The sequence below is a fragment of the Hypomesus transpacificus genome, chromosome 4 (genome assembly GCF_021917145.1).
Source record: "Hypomesus transpacificus isolate Combined female chromosome 4, fHypTra1, whole genome shotgun sequence".
NCBI classification, from domain to species: domain Eukaryota; kingdom Metazoa; phylum Chordata; class Actinopteri; order Osmeriformes; family Osmeridae; genus Hypomesus; species Hypomesus transpacificus.
In genome coordinates, this window is record NC_061063.1 from 171,572 (window position 1) to 187,519 (window position 15,948).

A 15,948-nucleotide genomic window follows, 5' to 3' on the forward strand; every position below is an offset into this window, starting at 1 on the left:
GGGGGCGTGTTTGCAGGGGGCGTGTCTGAGGGGGCGTGTCTGCAGGGGGCGTGGCTCTGGAGGAGGTGTCTCTGCGGGGGGCTTGGCTCTGAGGGGGCGTGGCTCTGGAGGCGGTGTCTCTGCGGGGGGCTTGGCTCTGAGGGGGCGTGGCTCTGGAGGCGGTGTCTCTGCGGGGGGCGTGGCTCTGCGGGGGCGTGGTCACCGGGAGGAGCTGCGCTCCTTGCTGACACAGTCGTCCTGTGTGGTGGCATCCCCGTTAGTCACAGCGCTGCACGTCCTCCTCTTCTTCCTCCTGTGGGACATGATGTCTCCCTCAGAGCCAGCCTGGAGGGGGGACAGGAGAGGAGGGAGGGGGGGGAGGAGAGGAGGGAGGAGGGGGAGGAGGGGGGAGAGATACAGAAAGCGTGATATGGAGATAAAATATACAGTATATGAGGAGAGTATTGAATTTGCTGATGTTTTCACAGTCAGCAGAACAGTGTATCCTATAAAGCAGGGTCTGTCAACAAGGATAACCTAGCATCTTTATGACTGACACACACAACCAATAGACTGACAGCCAACAACAGCTACCTCCAGTTTTGTCCCAGCCAGTAACTCTAGCCCTCACCCCCACACTCACGCTTCACACAAATGTAACACACATGGCCACCAGGAACATACATGTGTGTGTGTGTGTGTGTGTGGAGGTGGAGGAAAGATCCTACAGAAATAGGCTCCAGCAGTGAGCACTGTCACCTCCCTGTCTGTCTCCGGAACATGCTGGAGAACCTGCACCTGTGCTTGTGTAGTAGAGACACACAGGGAGTGTGTGTGTGTGTTTGTGGTCCTCTGCACGTGTCCTGCGCCTGTGACAGGGAGACATGTGACCCCTGCTGTCCCCTCCACCCACTCTGGGCAGCCTGGTCATGTGACTGGGGCCACTGGCCCTGTGTGAGCATGGCTCCACTTGTGTTTCTGTACATGTACTGTTCATGCATGTCTGTGTGTGTGTGTGTGCGCGCAAGCGGGACACAGGACATACATCAGAGTCTGATTCGGAGGAGGAAGAGGAGGAGGAGGATGAAGAGTCACTGGAGCTGTCGGAGGCGATGCCCGTGGACTCCTGCAGGTCCACTTTATCAGCCAGGGCAGCCATGTCTGGTCTCTCTGTCTTCAGGATCCTGGGGCGGGGGGGAGGGAGAGAGAGAGAGAGGAGTGAGAGAGAGGAGTGAGAGAGAAGAGTGAGAGAGAGAGAATGTAAACACACATAGACCCTTCATGTCAAGGGCCCCATCAACCCGTACTATGTAAGAGGACCCAACCCTGACACAGTACACGACCGTGGGGTGTACGAGCAGTACCAGTCACATCTCTGAAGGGGGTTAACCTATTGGGGACGACCTCAGGGCCATTTCTAGCTGTGCTGTCATGTACCTGGCTCGACAGGCATATGCCTGGACAGCTAAGTATGGCTCAGGACCCTCTGTACTCCCCGAACCAGTAGCATACTATACATAAACATGTCAACACATTCTGCAGGTCTCCAACACTCATGTACACCATGTGTGTGTGTGTCTCACCGGTACCACTTGCGGGACAGTTTGGGCCTGCCGCGCACAGTCTTGTGCCACACGATGGGGAAGTTGGTGGCGCTGGCGAAGTTCTGTGTGACTGCGATGGTGGTGTCCAGGTTTAGAACCACGTGCCACCAGCCTCCTGCACACACACACACACATCGCCATGAGCAGCACGACATGATATCTACTACTGCTGCTAGTGCAGAGCTAATGCTGTATATATTTGTTAGTCACAAACTGCTCATCCCAACCACTTCTCAAGCACCAAGTCCTTGGGTCATGAGTAATACACCTGGCGGATTTCTGCCCGCTTCGGTCCACGGACACACACAGATTCCTGCCTGATAGTTAGATTAGCCTACTTTAAATCATCTGAGATCAGGCTGACATGTTGCTGCTGTTGATCAGCAGCTTCCTAGCCAACCGCAGGAAAACTCCTAGTTCAGATAATCCTAATCTGGTCTCTTACTGTAATCCCCCAGGATGGTGCCAATCCAGCTCATCAGGGCCAAATGACACCCATGTCTCTAAAGCAAGAGGCTAAAAAAATCTGCATGGTACCAACAGTAATCTCTAGTACTGTAATGCTAACATTTACATGTATTCATTTAGCAGACGGTTTTATCCAAAGCGACTTCCAAGAGAGAGCTTTAAAAAGTGCATAGGTCTCTGATAATAACAATAAGATAGCCCCAAAAACATTGCGGGTAGCCTAAACATGAAACACACATTGTGATCAACCAAAAATAAGTGCCAAAGGGAAGAACCATAAGAGCATGTAGTTAAGCAAGTTACAATTAAACAACATGAATCGCTTTAAGTGCAAGTGTACCTGTAGAAAAGCAAGCAACAGTAAAAGATATTTCACAGCGAGTAATGTTATGGGCCTTTCTTCATCCCTGTAATGTGATGGTTCTTATTCCAGTTATTATTAATTAATATGTTATGGTCTCATGGTCGCTGTGACAACGCGAGCAGCTATTCCTAGAAACAGCCGGTTCAGACCAGCCGAGCCGCTAGTGTTGTTTTCAAACACACATTGGAGGTTACACAAGATTTGATTGAGATGGTCAGTCAGTAATTCCATACCCAGGCTCCAGTCTACCAGCTGTACTCCACACCTCAACCCTCCACACCTCCACCCACCACCCTCCAGCCCTGCGAGTGTTAGGAGATATTCTCCCCTATTCACCCCCACACCCACCCAGCCCACTCACTCACCCACCCACCCACCCACCCAGCCAGCCAGCCCCCTCACCGGGTACAAAGACCGTCTCTCCAGGGCCCTGCAGGATCTCCAGGGGTCTGAACTCAGCGGGCCAGGTGGACTGCTGCGTGCGGGGGTACACCACGGTGAACCAGGTGATGGCTTCATCCTGCTGGTTCCCTCCATCGTCCCGCGTCACCTGCACCACACACACACACACACGTCACTGTCTGCCTGGGACTACCTCTGGGACTGGAACCACTGACCTTCCTCTCCCCTTCTCCCACTACACCCGAGACACCTTCCCAGAAGTTGTGGGGCACGGTTGGGGCTGTTACTTGAGCATGTTGTAGTATTCAACACAAAATTAATTATCTATACATCAAAGCACACGCACACACACACACAAGCTACTCAGCACCAGCATGAGACGCAACATCAGCGTCGAGGTGAAAGGCTCGAGGGTTAAAGGTCACCTTGATGAGCTCGCGGGGTGTGTGTGTGGGGAACAGGCACCAGCGCTTGTGGCCCTGCACCAGGGCATTCCAGGCACTCGTCCCCAGAGGGTCGATGTGGATCCCCGTCCCTGAGCGTGCGGGACCCATCACAAACCACCTAGAGGAGAAGCAGGGCAGTCAGCACGCGCTCAGCACACGGTCACACTGGGTCTGTTTCCGGGGATGGGCAACTGCTCAGCGGAGGAGCACCCGGCCCAGGCAGACACCTGCAGGACCCTCACCTGTAGGGAGGCCTGCGTTTCTCCCCGGCGAACTGGAACAGGTCGTCTCTGAAGAACAGGGGCACCTGGTAGTCGTCAAGGAGCTTGCCTCTCTTGGCGTGGTCACCGTAGCTGCTGTCGAAGATGTAGAGCGGGCTGTCGTCACGCGTGCCCTCCAGGTACTCCACGTAATATTTCATCTTCATCTTCACAGAGTAGCCCTCGTTGTCCTCGCCGCACTTGAACTTCTGGTTGCGGTACTTCCGTTTGAGACGCTCCAGGGACCATTTCTCACGGGCCGGCCAGGTGTCCTGGGGGAGGGGGGGGTTAAGTCATAACACCTTTTATGTAATTCAATACTGAATTTCTATAAGAGTTCATCTCAGGGAGCAACATTATAGTTCTTAATCATAATAATATTAAGATATCATTTTTTTTGTAGCTACCGTTGATATTCTGTTCCAATTATTATAGTATGTGTGTCTGGAGAAGAGATATGAGAATCATCAGTATTTCTATAATTCTGTATATTATCAGAACAGTTAAGGTATGCTAGTTTGAGGGTGAAAGTAGAGTCTGTAATGCAGTATAGACCTCCCTGGTAGTCTCCAGTACCACCATACAGGACTGTACTCTACCTGGTAGTCTCTAGTACCACCATACAGGACTGTACTCTACCTGGTAGTCTCTAGTACCACCATACAGGACTGTTCTCGACCTGGTAGTCTCCAGTACCACCATACAGGACTGTTCTCGACCTGGTAGTCTCTAGTACCACCATACAGGACTGTACTCTACCTGGTAGTCTCTAGTACCACCATACAGGACTGTACTCTACCTGGTAGTCTCTAGTACCACCATACAGGACTGTTCCCGACCTGCCCAGGCCAGCAGTGTTTCACCTGCTACCTGTGGAGACACCTACCTGGCAGTTAAGCAGCACCACAGGCTTGTAGGGCCGCTCAAAGCGCTGGATGAACTCCTCCGGGCTGAGACGAAGGGTGTCCACACGCTCCACATTATCCTGGAGGGGAGGGGGGGAGACACAGGTAGGAGTGGACCAGGAGGATAGACAACAAAGAAGCAGGTATGAGAGGAGGAAAGTGTGCATGTGTAATGGGGTAGGTGTGTATGTGTGTGTATGTGTGTGTGTATGTATGTGTGTGTGTGTGTGAGCGCTGAGGGAAGCATTTAGCACACCAAAACCCTTATTGACTTGGTACTTGACTTATCCCTGTCTACCTAAAAGCCCCTTTGTTTAAAGCTTTAAAACTAAATATTGAGCTATGTCGTCCCGCTTGAATGAGGTAGTCAATGGTCCGGGATGCAAGTGACAGGAATATGTCCTTTTGAGGCAAGCTGGAAAAAGAGTAGAATGCCACAAACTGGTGTTGAGGTGTTGACTTCTAGACCAACTCCAAACTGCCAAAGCCTGGAGGGCCATGGTTATTCTTAGCCTCCCCCAAGAACACATAAGAGCTCTTTCCTAACACTTCAAGGGCTTCAAAATCTCCTGTTGCATTTGAAACGCTACGCGAGGCCTCCTTCGGCATACCGAGAAGAGAGAACATTTTTCCGGTATTTACTCCTGTCAGAACCACGTTAATGTACCCCTAGACCCAATCGTGTCTCTTTGAGATGCACATTTTAAGAAACCCCATGTAATAGTTAGCTCTAAGAGCCACATAGACTAAACACGGTCAAAAATGTTACGTTGGACTAAATATAATTTATAGAATTATATGATAAACTACATTGATTAAACCCCGCACTTAAGCCTCTGGCTACATTTAAGGTCTGAGTTTGTGACAAATAACCCTAGGTCGTGCTTGGTCTTTGATGGCGACATCATACCAATACAACATTCCTGACTACATTTGTTGTAGTTAGAACTTGCTAAATTGCAGTCAAAAACTGGCATGTAAGTCTTGGCTAACATTTGGGGGAAATCTCCTTTGATTCTTATTCACACAACTGACCAGATATTGTTGAACCCAAGACCCTTGGCAAGGGTCAGTATTGGTACATTGGCTACCATGTCTGCACAGCCTACGTGACCATCCGCACAGACTTGGGACCCAAGTTGGGTAACGTGAAACGTGCTGGTGCTAGTTAGCGTTAGCTAGCACTTAGGTACTGACAGTTTACCTTCACTGTCCGGTGAGACAGATCGAAAGTTTCGTGATAATCATGTTTGATCCAGTCTAACGAGTCCTTGAGTTCGGGCCTGGCGTTCCGTTTCGCCTCTTTAATCCTCTTCTTACTCTTATGGTTCATTCCTCCGTAAAAAAAAATGGGAGTTGTCCTGAGTTAGCTATACAGCTAAACTGGGTAATGTGAGCAAACACATTAACTAGCCCAGTCGAGGCTGGCGTAGCTAGCTGGTGGTAGCCTGCTGATGTAGAAGTAGATGGGGTGGTGCTAGCTAGATAGCTAAACAAGCGCTTCTGCCAAGCAAAGTCAGAAGAGGGTCTCGTAGTGTGGTTAGAAAATACGACACGTCGGATCTGTACTGTTGTCTGACGGATGTAGTGTTTAGAGCACAGTTATAAGGAATTTAAGGTTGGGATAACAAACTAACCAGACCTGCTTCGGTTGCTTAGCTAATGGTTTAACATCCGCCTACAGAGAACATATCGCAAGTGTATTGGTCACAAATATAACTAGGATGTATCGTTGATAGGACAAAATGTCGAACCCGCCTTCCCGCCAGTGCCACATCCAAATGTTACTTGCTATCCTAATGTATAATAGCTTTTCACTTCCGGTTCACAGGCGGCGTCCTCGTCTACAAGGAACTCGCTGAGTTAGGCCCCGCGAGCCGAAATATTATGGCAGCATTTTTTATTTTAAAAGTTAATTGTAAACAACTTAAATCAATTGCAAATGGAGAGCAGCGATACTGCTGGATCCAATATAGTCGCGAAAGCATTCACATTTGAAGGGAGAAAGGATACGTGGTCATCGCTGACGGTCAGCATACCTGAGGTTGTGACGCACTTCATACATTGTTTAGCCTCCCTCCTTATAAAAGTACTAACACTCTACCGAGCCTTTATTTCGGGTACCCCCACTTTAAAACACTAGTTTTAAAGCTTCGCGTTAACCGTTAACTAACTAATCCTGGGCAAATCCAAGGTCTATGACAACACCGTTCTCTTGTGTTGCAGGTTCTCGAGCCACAATATGGCATGTATGTTTGGCCCAGTGCGGTGGTCCTGGCTCAGTTTGTGTGGTCCCACAGGGACAAACTACCCCAGAAAACAGTACTAGAGGTGACGGATCGTACTTGTTATACTCCCTACTCTAACCCACTCTCACAGCCGAAACTACGATCATAGGTGGATCAAAATGGTGGACTTTGCACATCAAATGGATGGACGGATGATGACTGTACTCTTTAGAGCTGTGTAGGGTCAATGTGGAAGTCTTGCTGGCTCATGAATGAAACACTAATTGTGTGTTAATCTCCTGAATGACTGTGATCTTGTTTGTTTCTCAGTTAGGGGCTGGTGTAAGTTTACCAGGTGTGGTGGCCGCGAAGTGCGGGGCTCAGGTAATCCTGTCCGACAGCGCAGAGATCCCGCTGTGTCTGGAGAACTGCCGGAGAACCTGTTCAACGAACGACTTGGCCGCGGTGCGCGTGGTGGGTCTAACCTGGGGCGAGATCTCCCCCGACCTGGTGCTCCTTCCTCCGGTAGACGTCATCCTGGGGTCCGACGTTTTCTACGAGCCAGAGGGTTGTAATTCCCCCTTTGGGTTATTTGTCCATTGTATATTTGGTTCAGTATAAGGGGCTTCTGTCGGGTGTGTAGTCAAATAAGACGGTATATTAAAACAATTTAATCTCTGGGCAACTTTTAATTCAGATTTCGAAAATGTCCTCGTGACCATCACCTTTCTCTTGAGGAAAAACCCTGAGGCCCAGTTCTGGACAACCTACCAAGAGAGAAGGTAGGCCAGTCTTGAAACAGCCACTTTACAATGTGGCTTTTGTCCAGTCTAAGTATAGTTAAACTAAGCTTATTCTGGAAAATTACCCCATACACGTTCAAGAGTTAAGTTTCAAAAGTTAAATTGCACTTAGTTTGAGACGGACCCATCTCCATCCTTGTGTTCTAGTGCTGACTGGTCAATAGAAGCACTGCTGCACAAATGGAACCTTCAGTGTGTCAACATTCCACTGGAGAGATTCCAAGCCAATCAGGCCCACCTGGCTGGCTCCACACTTCCTGGAAACCATGCTGTGCAGATGCTGATTATCACGTTGAAGGGACATGTGCAGAAACCAATAGCTGACGGAATGAAAAACAACCTTTGAAATATTGTAACTCCCCCCCCCCCCCCCCCCCCCCCCCCCCCCCCCCCAACATGTGAATAAAGTTCTGGAATTGTTGGAAAAGTCATATTGTTAGTCACTGTCACAAACCCCTGGTTTTCCATTTAAAAGAGACCGAACCACAGATGGTTAAGAGAAAACACTTTATTAGCAACCACATCGGTCTACATACAGGATTTTAAACAGGAACGGGACAGGAATGCAGATGGGGCAAGACAAATGCAATGGATCCGTTCGATCAAAAAATAAAACACCATACCGATCCGAATAATTGCAAACTATTAAAACAAAAAAAAGTTTATGATATGCGTCCTAAGAGGGTGAATTTGTTGTCGCAGCCATTTTTAAAGTTGACCGCAGCACAGCTCGGTTGCCTCTGGAACATTCTGCTGCTTACTGGGGACTGCCAATCATTCAGCACTCCACCACTTTACACAGCTAACCAGCAAAACTCAACTGCTACACAACTGCGCCTAACGCACAAAAAATACAAGAGGGAAGATTAGAATGACAATATGGAGAAAATGGCAAAGAATAACACAAATATACAGAGCACAAGATCACTGTAAAATTGATGCCAGATTCTGTCAATTATCTAGGACGAAAAGAAAAAAAAGTGTATATTTTTTGGGGGGGAGGAAATGGGATGCTTGCCTTTGTAGGGGGAGCAAGTTTTAGACCAAACAGTTTAAGAGTTTGGTCTTTGACCTGATGAAACCACAATAAGTTTTGAAAAGCTATTGTTAAATGTGCTAGGCCTGGGTTTTATAGACTGGGGAGAGGATAGAAGTATGAGCTAGACAAACAAGCAACCACCCCAACAAAATCACTTCAGAACCTCTTAAGATTCCTTCTAAAGAAAAATATTTTTTTAACATTGCGGCATATTAGTAAAAGTCAAGCCTATTTGGGGGAAAATGAGAAAGCAGACACAGGTCTTCAGAACAAGATACAATAGTAACCTTTGACACCAGGAAATCATTGCATGGACGGTGATCATCCGTAGGAAGCCTGCCACTTCAACATGTCGCTCGCGGTGGAGTCTTCATCTGGAAAAACGTAAAGATGGCATTTGTGAGAAAGGTAACTGAAATGGCGATGAGGTATATATCAGCTCATGGGTCCCCTAGTCTTGTGTTAGTCAGTGAGGTGACAGCTTGTTCTTGTAAAGCATCCCCACTCCATCCCAGTTCTTAAACCATGGGTGTGTGACACCCACCAATACTTAGTTGGTTGTGCAAACCAAATGCCTTCTGGGATTGTCCACTGGCCTTGACCCTGGATTTGTCCAGACATTTTTTGGGGCGGGAAATGGCTTTAAGAACCAGAATGTGGACAGAAAAATAGAAATGGGCATAACAGACATCTCAAAATGTGTCTTGGATGGGAAAAATAAAAATAGGGGTATGAGGAGAAAGGAGAAATAAAAAATAATCTGGTGTGTGTGTGGGGGGTCATGATAAACCTTGAGTTCAGTCACTTAACCAGTCTTGGACCACGCCCCTCCCACCCCAAGGTCAGGACTATGACCCCAGGAAGCGGGAGGGGAAGGGGTGGGGATGGGGGGAGGAGACACACGCACACACACCAGAGTACAACCTTCTGTCCAGAGTTCTGCAGACAGACGTACCTCAACACCAACCCCAACACTGCTACTGCCTGCCACCGGCCTGCTCCATAGCAACACCCTCCATAGCAACACTGCAGCAGCTGCAGCGGAGCCCCCGAACCGAGGTGACATCCACACCCCTCCTCCTCCTCCTAACTTCCTCCTCACCACACTGCCTCACACACCTCTTTTGCAAACAGGATTCCGCAGCTTGGAGGAGAAAATTCCAGATTGGTTGATACAAACATTTCTCTCTTAGTTTCTGTCGTCGTGATGTTGTCGTTTACCCTCATTATCAAAAGACTTTCCAAGAAGTCTAGATTGATATATTGTACATGTATATAGACATATATCAGATAGAACATAGCCCTACTAGACTGCACCCCAAACCAGAACACTGAGAATGGCAGAGTCTATTTAATTAGAACTTGCAATGATCCAACAACTAAGAAAATTCAAAAGCAAGAACTTTGCCATGCCCAGTGTTATGATAGTTTTGAATATTTTAATGATATATCTATCCAGGTAACCAGATACCATTACAGTAGCAAACATTTAAATGATCTTCCCACTTTAAGATAACCCATGAATTTTGAATTCGATTTCTTTTAATCCCCGTGAACTAATCAAAACGTGTCAAACTACGAGCAACTAAAGTTGCATAGCTTCTAATCCCCTTTCACCAAACCTACCCTTGCGTCTCGTGCCTACGGAGTTTCGGCTCCATTGTCTCCTGGTGACTTAGGCGGCGGGGTCTTTGACCGGGAACGGGACACTCTGTTGGATGGAGGAGTGCGGCTTCTGGAGCGAGACTTGGACTTGGACCTGGAGCGAGACCTCGATGGAGACTTGGTCTTCTTCCTCTGCGGCGTACGGGACTTGGAGCGGGAGTAGGAACGAGATCTCGATCTGCTGTAGCGGGAACGGCTGCGGGAACGAGAACGGCTCCTGCTTCTGGAACGGCTGCGTCTACGGCGCCTCGGGCTAGGGGAAAAGCTGAATACATTCAGTGGGTCCAGTTAGCTTATCGTCGCCATTAACTGAGAGCAGTCGATTCCAGGTCAATGAACCATGTGCGTAATGGTGGCTGCAAGTTATGTGTCCATGAGTTAAATTCAGAATACAAATAATTTGGCCCTTTTGTTACAAAGTTAATTTATACATACAACGCAATGCGAGCCAAAATGTCTATTCAAGAAAGTCAGCATAAACATTGTCACTAGTAATAATTTCACCGTAGGTAATTATGGCGCTGCTCTAGCGCGGTTAGCATAACACAATACACGGAAATGGGACCTAAGCTAGATTAACTATTGAAGGAGAGCTAGAGCAACTACCTAACCATGTGCTCTGCTCTTACCTCCTGCTTCGGCGACCATAACCCCCGTACCTCCGGGGAGCACCTCCACGCCGTCCGCCGCCGCCACCACCACCGCCATGATGAGAATCCGGTGGGCGTCCATAACGAGCCATCTGGACTCTCAGTTCGCGCCCGTCGAGCAAGGCCCCGTCCATGGCGTCCATCGCATCCTCGGCGTCCCTCTTATCGTGGAAGCGCACAAAGGCGAACCCCCTGCTCTCCTTCGTGTAGCGATCACGGGGAATGTACACGTCTCCAACCCGACCGTACTTTTCGAAAACTCGACGGAGGGTTTCAGGGGAGGTTCGGTATGTGAGGTTGTCCACTTTCAGGGAAGTCATGCCCTCCACATCGGGCGGAGGCCTACCGTAACTCATCTCGTTAGCAATGGCTAATCTGCTATCTTAGCTTCGAAACACAATAGGAAGAATTCTCCCTGCGGGATATGTACTCAAAAATCTTACAAAACAAATCAATCGCAATGTACCATAGTACTTCAAAACCAGTTATTATTAGAGTAAGGCTTTTAAGAAAAAGAAATATTACGCAAAATGTGATTCTTCCTGCAATCGTTGTTTCTTTCCTCTGCACCTCTTCTCCGTCGCTCTCCCGCTGAAGAATGTGGCACTGTGACGAGGGGCACTGCGCATTTATTTGGATGCAAAATACTCGAGAAAATTCTTCCAGGATTTTTTTAAAATAAAAGTTCAACCTTTAATTTGGTCTACCTTAGATAATATGAAAACAATTTGTATCTAACATTTTAAAATAAATACTATTTGTTTGCAAATATTTTTTTAACGTTGACCCGGTTGAGAAAATAACTCGAGAAAACACAGTTTCCCAGAAAGCTTTGCGCCTTTAGCGGGTAAGTGTCAGCTGAGCCGGATGCTTTCACGTGACCCACACAACCAGTTTCAGTCGTACTGCTGTGGAGTATTTATACCAAGACGGAAAACTTGCATATAAGCTGACTACATGGCTTATGAATAAAAAAAGGTTATTGTCGACTTTCCTTTTCGTAGCAATATTGTTCACCTCCAGTTTTTCTACAAAGGGTAAGTTACACGCTAACGCTTTTGCTAATTTTAGTGTGAATATGCAGTAAGGGTTAGCCAGCTACCTGAACCCATCGATTGGTAGTCTACAGTAGTTGTATTGTTATTTATCACCAGTTCATGGATTTACAAAAAAGGACCAACTTGACAGACAGGATTCATTAGTAAACCTAGGCTACATCTCTTGCTGTGCGAGTTTTTGGGACTAAAGCTCATGAGTCGTCAATGTCATCAAGTTTATACCTATTAGCTCAAGATTTAAGAATGTTTCGTATTGCTACAAGCTGTGTACATTTCAACACGGATGCAATACGGCCGAAAGGGATCTTATCTTTCCAAGCGATGTAATTGACATTGCAGTGATTCTGTCTCATTTAATTATATAGTTTAGCAGCAGTGGACCGTCCTCTTTTCTGCTGTGGTTGACTTCATCTAGGGAGGGACTAAACGCCATTCAAGATGACTCCGGAGGGGAAGATGCTGTTGAACATCGTAATCCTGGGTTTTGGATTCATGTTTATGTTTACTGCTTTCCAGACATGTGGCAATATAGAGGTATGGTTTCTGAAAGGACAGTCCGATGTCTGGTATTTCATATGACACAAAATCACACTTTACATTTTTGCTAGGTTGCAAAGTTTAGGGATAATTGATATGCATGTTTGGACAACCATTCATCCTGCTCTGTGTCCAATAGTTTCACTCTGTATGATCATTCTACAGGTTCCAGAAATGTAACCAATAAACTGTGATTGTATCTTGTAAAATGAGGAACAGGAATGTATGCCTTGCCAGATCTTCTTGAGACCAGGAATGTTTTAAGAAGTCCTTTGTTAATCATGTCTGTCGTTTTGTCTTTCAATCCAATCAGCAAACTGTTATCAAGAGTTTTAACAGCACAGAGTTCCATGGGAGCGGTTACACAAGGTAGGAGTGGGGGTTTGATTACATCTTGCACATGGGGTTGACAAGTTAGCAATTAGCAAAATCACTCAGAAACCTGTCATACCAATTTTCTTTTTTTAATGTATTGTGAAGATGAAGAGTTTGGGTAGATCACACTTTATGTAACATATTTACTGAAGCCCCCATGTTAAGTGCCTGCCCCTCAACAGTAGGCTCGATGCTTCATGTTTTGTATGGCAGGGTTTAGATCTTTGCTCCACATCAGCTAAATGGAACACCTTAAGGTAGCGTCTCTATCCAATCTCCCTCGTTCAAAGACATTTTATTGAATCTGACCAATTTAGGTAACAAGGCAGACTTTCAGTTTCCTGCGTGCCAGCAGGCCATGGTAGGACAGAGCAGGAAGGGTAATGACGTGCGTATGACTGGCCTGCCGTGTCATGGGACATCAGAAGGGGGTTAAGGTGCTAGGGTTTAGGGAGCCCTCCCGCCTTAAAAAATCAAATAAATAAATAAAGCTGTTTTGTCAGCCCAGCATGGCAGCTGGTAACTCCTGACTGAGACACCGTTTCATCATGTCTCTAAACCTGAGAAGAATAATCATTTCCCCTGCAATCATCTTCTTTAGATGGTTTAAATGTGCTTAGCAACTCTAACATGTAAAGTAGTACTTGACTGTGTAAAGAGGCTCACATGACATGTGACCCATCCTCATGTCTGTCTCCATAGCATGGCCATCATATATGGAGTCTTCTCTGCCTCCAACCTGATCGCTCCCTCCGTGGTGGCTGTCGTAGGAGCCCAACTCTCCATGTTCTTCAGTGGCCTCATCTACAGGTGAGCTGGTCTCCACATGAGCTGGTCTCCACATGAGCTGGTCTCCACATGAGCTGGTCTCCACATGAGCTGGTCTCCACATGAGCTGGTCTCCACATGAGCTGGTCTCCACATAAGCTGGTCTCCACATGAGCTGGTCTCCACATGAGCTGGTCTCCACATGAGCTAGTCACCAGGGGCCGGCTCCATACAGAGCACTGAGGAAAGTGGGTATTAATGTCCGAAACACGACTTGGAATGAACCTAACTAATCTGTCTTTGGCTAAAGTGGTCTTACAAGGGTCAGTTTAAGTTTAGGGAATCATACTAGTTCAAGTAGTCAAGATAATCGGATATGCATGCTTAAGCTGCCCGAGAGTTCGAACAGAGATCAAATCAATACCCCATGACAAAAAGTAATGATAGAGAGAGCTGCGATGTTCATGGGCACATGACCTGTTCCTGAAAGTACTTCTCTTTGAAAGAGTTTGTAGTGCTGCCAGTAACGTTGTTGTTGTTGTTGTGTAGTGGGTATGTAGCCATGTTCATCCACCCGTACACTTGGAGCTTCTACACAGCCTCGGTGGTCGTCGGGGTAGCTGCTGCAAGTACGTTCCCACGACAACATACAACACTATCTGGACCTGGGCTGTAGTTGTGCCTAGTATTACCACTTCATTTCTTCATTTTCATATTCATTTCTCTCCCTACCCTCCCTGCCTCTAGTCTTGTGGACAGCTCAGGGCAGCTTACTGTCCATCAACTCCACAGATGCCACCATAGGCAGGAACAGTGGCATATTCTGGGCCTTGCTGCAGTTCAGGTAGGCTGCTGACACGCGCAGCAGCGGACACCCTGTTCTTGCATCCGGTGGTACTTTTGTTTTTGAAAATACTTGGTGTTGAAATTCCAGAACAGTTACATATTTCCTTCTGTTTCTCTCTGCAGCTTGTTCTTTGGGAACTTGTATATTTACTTTGCCTGGCATGGCCACCCTCACATATCAGGTATGCTAGTCCCAACATCACTTCCTGCTTTCAGTAAATCTTGCTTCCCAGCTAGAGGTTATTTATAGCATCTGGTTCAGCTAGTTGTCTGTGACATTTCTGGAAGAAATCCCCTGTTGGCATTGTTGCTGACTCACTTGTGTGTGTGTGTCCCAGACAAGGACCGCACCACAGTCTTTATTTCCCTCACGGTCATCAGCTTGGTGGGCAGCTTCCTGTTCTTCCTCATCCAGAAGGTGGAGCCGGAGGTCCCAGCCAATGAGGAGTCACAGTCCTTGGTGCAGGCGGAGTCTACTGAGACTGCTGTGGTCGTGTGAGTACAGACAGACAGGGAGATCAACAGTGGCTGGCTGGCTGGCTGGCCGGCTGGCTGGTCGGCTGGCTGTAGAAGTGAAGACAGCATAGGAGAACTGTGTTGTAAGGTTGTTTTTCTTCATGTGTGTGTCTCCTGTAGCCCACCTAAAGGTCTGGGCTCCCAGGCAGCGGATGCTTTCTGTGAGTCATGTTTCATCCTCTCACTTTACCCACACTCAGGGCCGCAAGCACATGAATGAATCAATGAAGGAATTAATAATGTAAGAATAAGGGATGTATTAATTTAGCAGACAAGTTTATCCAAAGGGATGTACAACACAAGGGGTTTGGAACCCGCAACCTCTTGCTCTGCAGTCAAATGCTCTAACCACTAAGCCATACCCTCCCCCTGGGGTGAACAAACCAAACAAAGATATCATTGAGCTGAACTTGATTCAGACTCAACATGCGCTCTTCTCTCCACAGTCAAAGCCCTGAAGTTGTCGGTCACCAAGGAGATGCTGCTTCTGAGTGTGTCTATAGCCTACACAGGTAGGTTCACACACTCCAGAATACATTATTGGATGGTTACCCAGCAACACATTACCCGCTGGTTTAGAAGGACCATTTGGAGGAGAACAGTTTGGTTTTGAAGCCCGTTGACCCCGCTGAGTACTGCGCCTCATAAACTGATCTTAGCTAAGAGCTTTATGGAGCCTGTTTCACAGTGCAGCCATAAAAACACAACAATCATATTCATGTGACATTCATGTGTCTGACCCTGTTGGGTGACCTTTGCCCCCCGGGTGACCTGCAGGGCTGGAGCTGACGTTTTACAGCGGCGTGTACGGGACGTGTATCGGCGCCATGACGACGTTCGGGGACGATGCCAAGAGTCTGATTGGCCTGTCGGGCATCTTCATTGGCATCGGAGAGATCTTAGGTGGGTCTGCTCTGCTCTTCTGCCTCTTATTTAACTTCCTTCTCTGAGTGGCGTGTCAGGTGATTCTGTCACATGATCAACCAGGAAGTAAAACCCTGAAAGTAGAACTACGCCAGCTGACCCAGTGTTACT

At 47.5% G+C, this 15,948-nt stretch overlaps 4 protein-coding genes across 15 annotated transcripts; 2 read left to right on the forward strand and 2 right to left on the reverse strand.

The window, feature by feature from the left end:
- jmjd6 (jumonji domain containing 6, arginine demethylase and lysine hydroxylase) lies at positions 1-6,143 on the reverse strand. Its single transcript, XM_047018858.1, has 8 exons — positions 5,633-6,143; positions 4,410-4,508; positions 3,506-3,795; positions 3,243-3,381; positions 2,818-2,965; positions 1,563-1,698; positions 1,025-1,163; positions 1-324 (listed from the first exon to the last, which is right to left on the reverse strand). Exons 1-8 carry the CDS (start codon positions 5,759-5,761, stop codon positions 199-201), a joined length of 1,206 nt encoding a protein of 401 aa, XP_046874814.1. The 5' UTR covers positions 5,762-6,143; the 3' UTR covers positions 1-198.
- An 83-nt stretch (positions 6,144-6,226) lies between these two features.
- Positions 6,227-8,076, forward strand: mettl23 (methyltransferase like 23). Of its 4 annotated transcripts, none has more exons than XM_047018859.1 (5): positions 6,227-6,472; positions 6,655-6,759; positions 6,987-7,224; positions 7,354-7,438; positions 7,607-8,076. In XM_047018859.1, the coding sequence occupies exons 1-5, from the start codon at positions 6,371-6,373 to the stop codon at positions 7,803-7,805; spliced, it is 729 nt and encodes a 242-aa protein (XP_046874815.1). In that variant the 5' UTR covers positions 6,227-6,370; the 3' UTR covers positions 7,806-8,076. The 4 variants fall into 4 exon arrangements, with proteins under 4 accessions (XP_046874815.1, XP_046874817.1, XP_046874816.1 ...); XM_047018860.1 differs by having other exon boundaries at positions 6,251-6,457; XM_047018861.1 differs by lacking the exon at positions 6,655-6,759 and having other exon boundaries at positions 6,232-6,472.
- srsf2b (serine and arginine rich splicing factor 2b) lies at positions 7,953-11,416 on the reverse strand. 8 transcript variants are annotated; one of them, XR_006956017.1, is made up of 4 exons: positions 10,793-11,416; positions 10,125-10,428; positions 8,786-8,872; positions 7,953-8,296 (listed from the first exon to the last, which is right to left on the reverse strand). XR_006956017.1 is itself a non-coding variant. In XM_047018867.1 (3 exons), the coding sequence occupies exons 1-2, from the start codon at positions 11,167-11,169 to the stop codon at positions 10,140-10,142; spliced, it is 636 nt and encodes a 211-aa protein (XP_046874823.1). In that variant the 5' UTR covers positions 11,170-11,416; the 3' UTR covers positions 7,953-8,872; positions 10,125-10,139. The 8 variants fall into 8 exon arrangements, 5 of the variants coding, with proteins under 5 accessions (XP_046874823.1, XP_046874819.1, XP_046874824.1 ...); XR_006956016.1 differs by adding an exon at positions 9,454-9,642 and having other exon boundaries at positions 7,953-8,872; XR_006956015.1 differs by having other exon boundaries at positions 7,953-8,872; positions 9,454-10,428.
- Positions 11,417-11,667: 251 nt separating this feature from the next.
- mfsd11 (major facilitator superfamily domain containing 11) lies at positions 11,668-15,948 on the forward strand. 2 transcript variants are annotated; one of them, XM_047019346.1, is made up of 11 exons: positions 11,668-11,850; positions 12,237-12,405; positions 12,722-12,777; positions 13,486-13,593; positions 14,101-14,180; positions 14,299-14,395; positions 14,521-14,579; positions 14,736-14,892; positions 15,034-15,074; positions 15,360-15,425; positions 15,691-15,948. In XM_047019346.1, the coding sequence occupies exons 2-11, from the start codon at positions 12,310-12,312 to the stop codon at positions 15,861-15,863; spliced, it is 933 nt and encodes a 310-aa protein (XP_046875302.1). In that variant the 5' UTR covers positions 11,668-11,850; positions 12,237-12,309; the 3' UTR covers positions 15,864-15,948. The 2 variants fall into 2 exon arrangements, with proteins under 2 accessions (XP_046875302.1, XP_046875304.1); XM_047019348.1 differs by having other exon boundaries at positions 12,287-12,405.

Coding starts and splice junctions, on each gene's coding strand:
- jmjd6 (XM_047018858.1), bottom strand. CDS start 5,761: ATGAACCATAAGAGTAAGAAGAGGATTAAAGAGGCGAAACGGAACGCC. Junction 3,382..3,505: donor AAACGCAGGCCTCCCTACAG/GTGAGGGTCCTG, acceptor CTTCTCCTCTAG/GTGGTTTGTGATGGGTCCCG. Junction 1,164..1,562: donor CTGTCCCGCAAGTGGTACCG/GTGAGACACACA, acceptor CCCCCGCCCCAG/GATCCTGAAGACAGAGAGAC.
- mettl23 (XM_047018859.1), top strand. CDS start 6,371: ATGGAGAGCAGCGATACTGCTGGATCCAATATAGTCGCGAAAGCATTC. Junction 6,473..6,654: donor TGACGGTCAGCATACCTGAG/GTTGTGACGCAC, acceptor CTTGTGTTGCAG/GTTCTCGAGCCACAATATGG. Junction 7,225..7,353: donor CGTTTTCTACGAGCCAGAGG/GTTGTAATTCCC, acceptor CTTTTAATTCAG/ATTTCGAAAATGTCCTCGTG.
- srsf2b (XM_047018863.1), bottom strand. CDS start 11,169: ATGAGTTACGGTAGGCCTCCGCCCGATGTGGAGGGCATGACTTCCCTG. Junction 10,429..10,792: donor TATGGTCGCCGAAGCAGGAG/GTAAGAGCAGAG, acceptor GAATGTATTCAG/CTTTTCCCCTAGCCCGAGGC.
- mfsd11 (XM_047019346.1), top strand. CDS start 12,310: ATGACTCCGGAGGGGAAGATGCTGTTGAACATCGTAATCCTGGGTTTT. Junction 12,778..13,485: donor CATGGGAGCGGTTACACAAG/GTAGGAGTGGGG, acceptor CTGTCTCCATAG/CATGGCCATCATATATGGAG. Junction 14,181..14,298: donor CGTCGGGGTAGCTGCTGCAA/GTACGTTCCCAC, acceptor CCCTGCCTCTAG/TCTTGTGGACAGCTCAGGGC.